Here is a 2,500-nt window from a genome sequence, read left to right as displayed (position 1 = left end):
TTCGTGCCTTCCATTTTGGCAACGCCACTCAATCTGGACAAAGATGGTGAGTTTGTAACTCTTTGCTTGTTGTGATAACGATTATAAGATGGAAATGGAATAAGATTATTTCAAATAATTGATTTGTGGTTGTGTATGATGTGTTGTATCATATAGTAGAAACGATAGTGTCATCGTTATCGTCACCATTATCATCTTCATCATCATCATCATCATCATCATCATCATCATCATCATCATCATCATCATCATCATCATCTTCATCATCACCATCATCATCATCATTATTATTATTATTAGTATTATTATCATCATCATCATTATTATTATTATTATTATTATTATTATTATTATTATTATTATTATTATTATTATATTATTATTACTATTATCATCATCATCATCATCATCATCATCATCATCATCATCATCATCATCATCATCATCATCATCATCATAATCATCATCATCATCATCATCATCATTGTCATGGTCTCAAGTGAGTAAAGAGCTACTCGACTATGCATAAAGATATATGTAGAATGAGGCCCCAGAATTTACTAGTTACTATAAATGAAAAACAATTAACGATTTGTTTACAATGAAATAAAAATATTGATGAAATTTAATTAAAAGAGATAAACAGTGATCGTGGCAGTTACAAATAGAGATATGAATATTTTACGTAACTTATAATATGTCAGGTTCATAAGTTTACGTTTCCAGGCAGTTGATGGGCTTGGATGATCTATTCCTCTGATAACAGGATTGGACTCGTAAAATTCCACTTCCAGGCAATTGGTAAGAAGTTATTGTGTAGTCCTTTGACAGCGGGCTTGGGTTTGATCCTTGAAGATTATACAATCAAAGTTAAAAGCTCCGGCGTCTTAATGGTGTAGATATAATATCTACAAAGTCCCAAAAGATAAAAATCTTCCAGTATATATATAGGAATAGAGCGACTGGCCGTCCGGCATAGATTGTGGAGAGAAAGTGAGTGTCAAATGTTAGACCTATCAGCTTTTATAATAAGTGGCTACGTGACAGAATGTAGAACGAAAAGTATTCACTAATTAGAAATTAATTCGAGGGAAGGCTATAAAAGGAAAGACGATCTAATATTAGAAGGTAAAGTTTATCTAAGCCTACCGAAATATAACTGGAGTGAGATGAATTCAGTTCTTAATAAAATAAAATTTAATAAGATAATTGTGAACAACCTTTACTGTGACAATCATCATCATCATCATCATCATCATCATCATCATCATCATCACCATCATTATTATTATTATTATTATTATTATTATTATTATTATTATTATTATTATTATTATTATTATTATCATTATCATCATCATCATCATCATCATCATCATCATCATCATCATCATTATTATTATTATTATTATTATTATTATTATCATTATTTATTATTATTATTATTATTATTATTATTATTATTATTATTTTATATGTTATATATTATATTATTATTATTATTATTATTATTATTATTATTATTATTATTATTATTATTATTATTATTATTATTAATATTATTATTATTATTATTATTATTATTATTATTATTATTATTATTATTATTATTATTATTATTATTACTATTATCATCATCATCATCGTCATCATCATCATCATCATCATAATCATCATCATCATCATCATCATCATCATCATCATCATCATAATCATCATCATCATCATCATCATCATCATCACCATCATCATCATTATTATTATTATTATTATTATTATTATTATTATTATTATTATTATTATTATTATCATTATCATCATCATCATCATCATCATCATCATCATCATCATCATCATCATCATTATTATTATTATTATTATTATTTTTATTATTATTATTATTATTATTATTATTATCATTATTTATTATTATTATTATTATTATTATTATTATTATTATTATTATTATTATTATTATTATTATTATTTTATATGTTATATATTATATTATTATTATTATTATTATTATTATTATTATTATTATTATTATTATTATTATTATTATTATTATTATTATTATTATTATTGCAAGGGCGAGATAATCATCATCGACATTATCACATCTATTCCAAGGGAACACTGGAATAACCCAGGCGTTAGCCGCAGTGAAAATTGAGCTAAGGCAGGGTGACTCGCCCAAGGCAACACAGGGCAGCGGCGAGTGGTCGAACTCGGTACCTTTCGGGAACGAAGCAAAGACCGTACCGCTGAGCCACGCTGCCCCAGTATAGTCATTCTGTCGTATTCTAAAGAAAAGAAAACAACAAAAAAACACGAAATTTTGGTCAGAAAACTCGTCCTTCAAATATTATTCAATTACAATGAGTCTCATCTTGTCTAAAAGTTCCAAACATTGGTTTTCCTGAAGGACGCGTTTTCTGGTCAAAATTTTAAAAAGATATCGAGTTCGATCACCCGCGCCGCTGCGCTTTGTGGCCTG

General features: G+C 26.8%; 1 protein-coding gene across 1 annotated transcript in view; it reads left to right on the top strand.

The window, feature by feature from the left end:
* The window catches only part of LOC144956711 (zinc metalloproteinase/disintegrin-like), a 19,687-nt gene that overhangs the window by 483 nt on the left and 16,704 nt on the right, over window positions 1-2,500 (top strand). Inside the window, exon 1 of the mRNA XM_078887387.1 lies at window positions 1-46. This exon is cut by the window's left edge and continues 483 nt beyond it. Within this exon, the coding sequence (XP_078743513.1) occupies window positions 1-46 (46 nt within the window). The remainder of the gene's footprint in view (window positions 47-2,500) is intronic.

This window comes from Berghia stephanieae, chromosome 11 (assembly GCF_034508935.2).
Source record: "Berghia stephanieae isolate SIO BIC M18660-M18661 chromosome 11, UCSD_Bste_1.3, whole genome shotgun sequence".
Taxonomy (NCBI): Eukaryota; Metazoa; Mollusca; class Gastropoda; order Nudibranchia; family Aeolidiidae; genus Berghia; species Berghia stephanieae.
The sequence above is the reverse complement of the archived record's forward strand: the minus strand, read 5'-3'. Positions and strand labels throughout refer to the sequence as shown.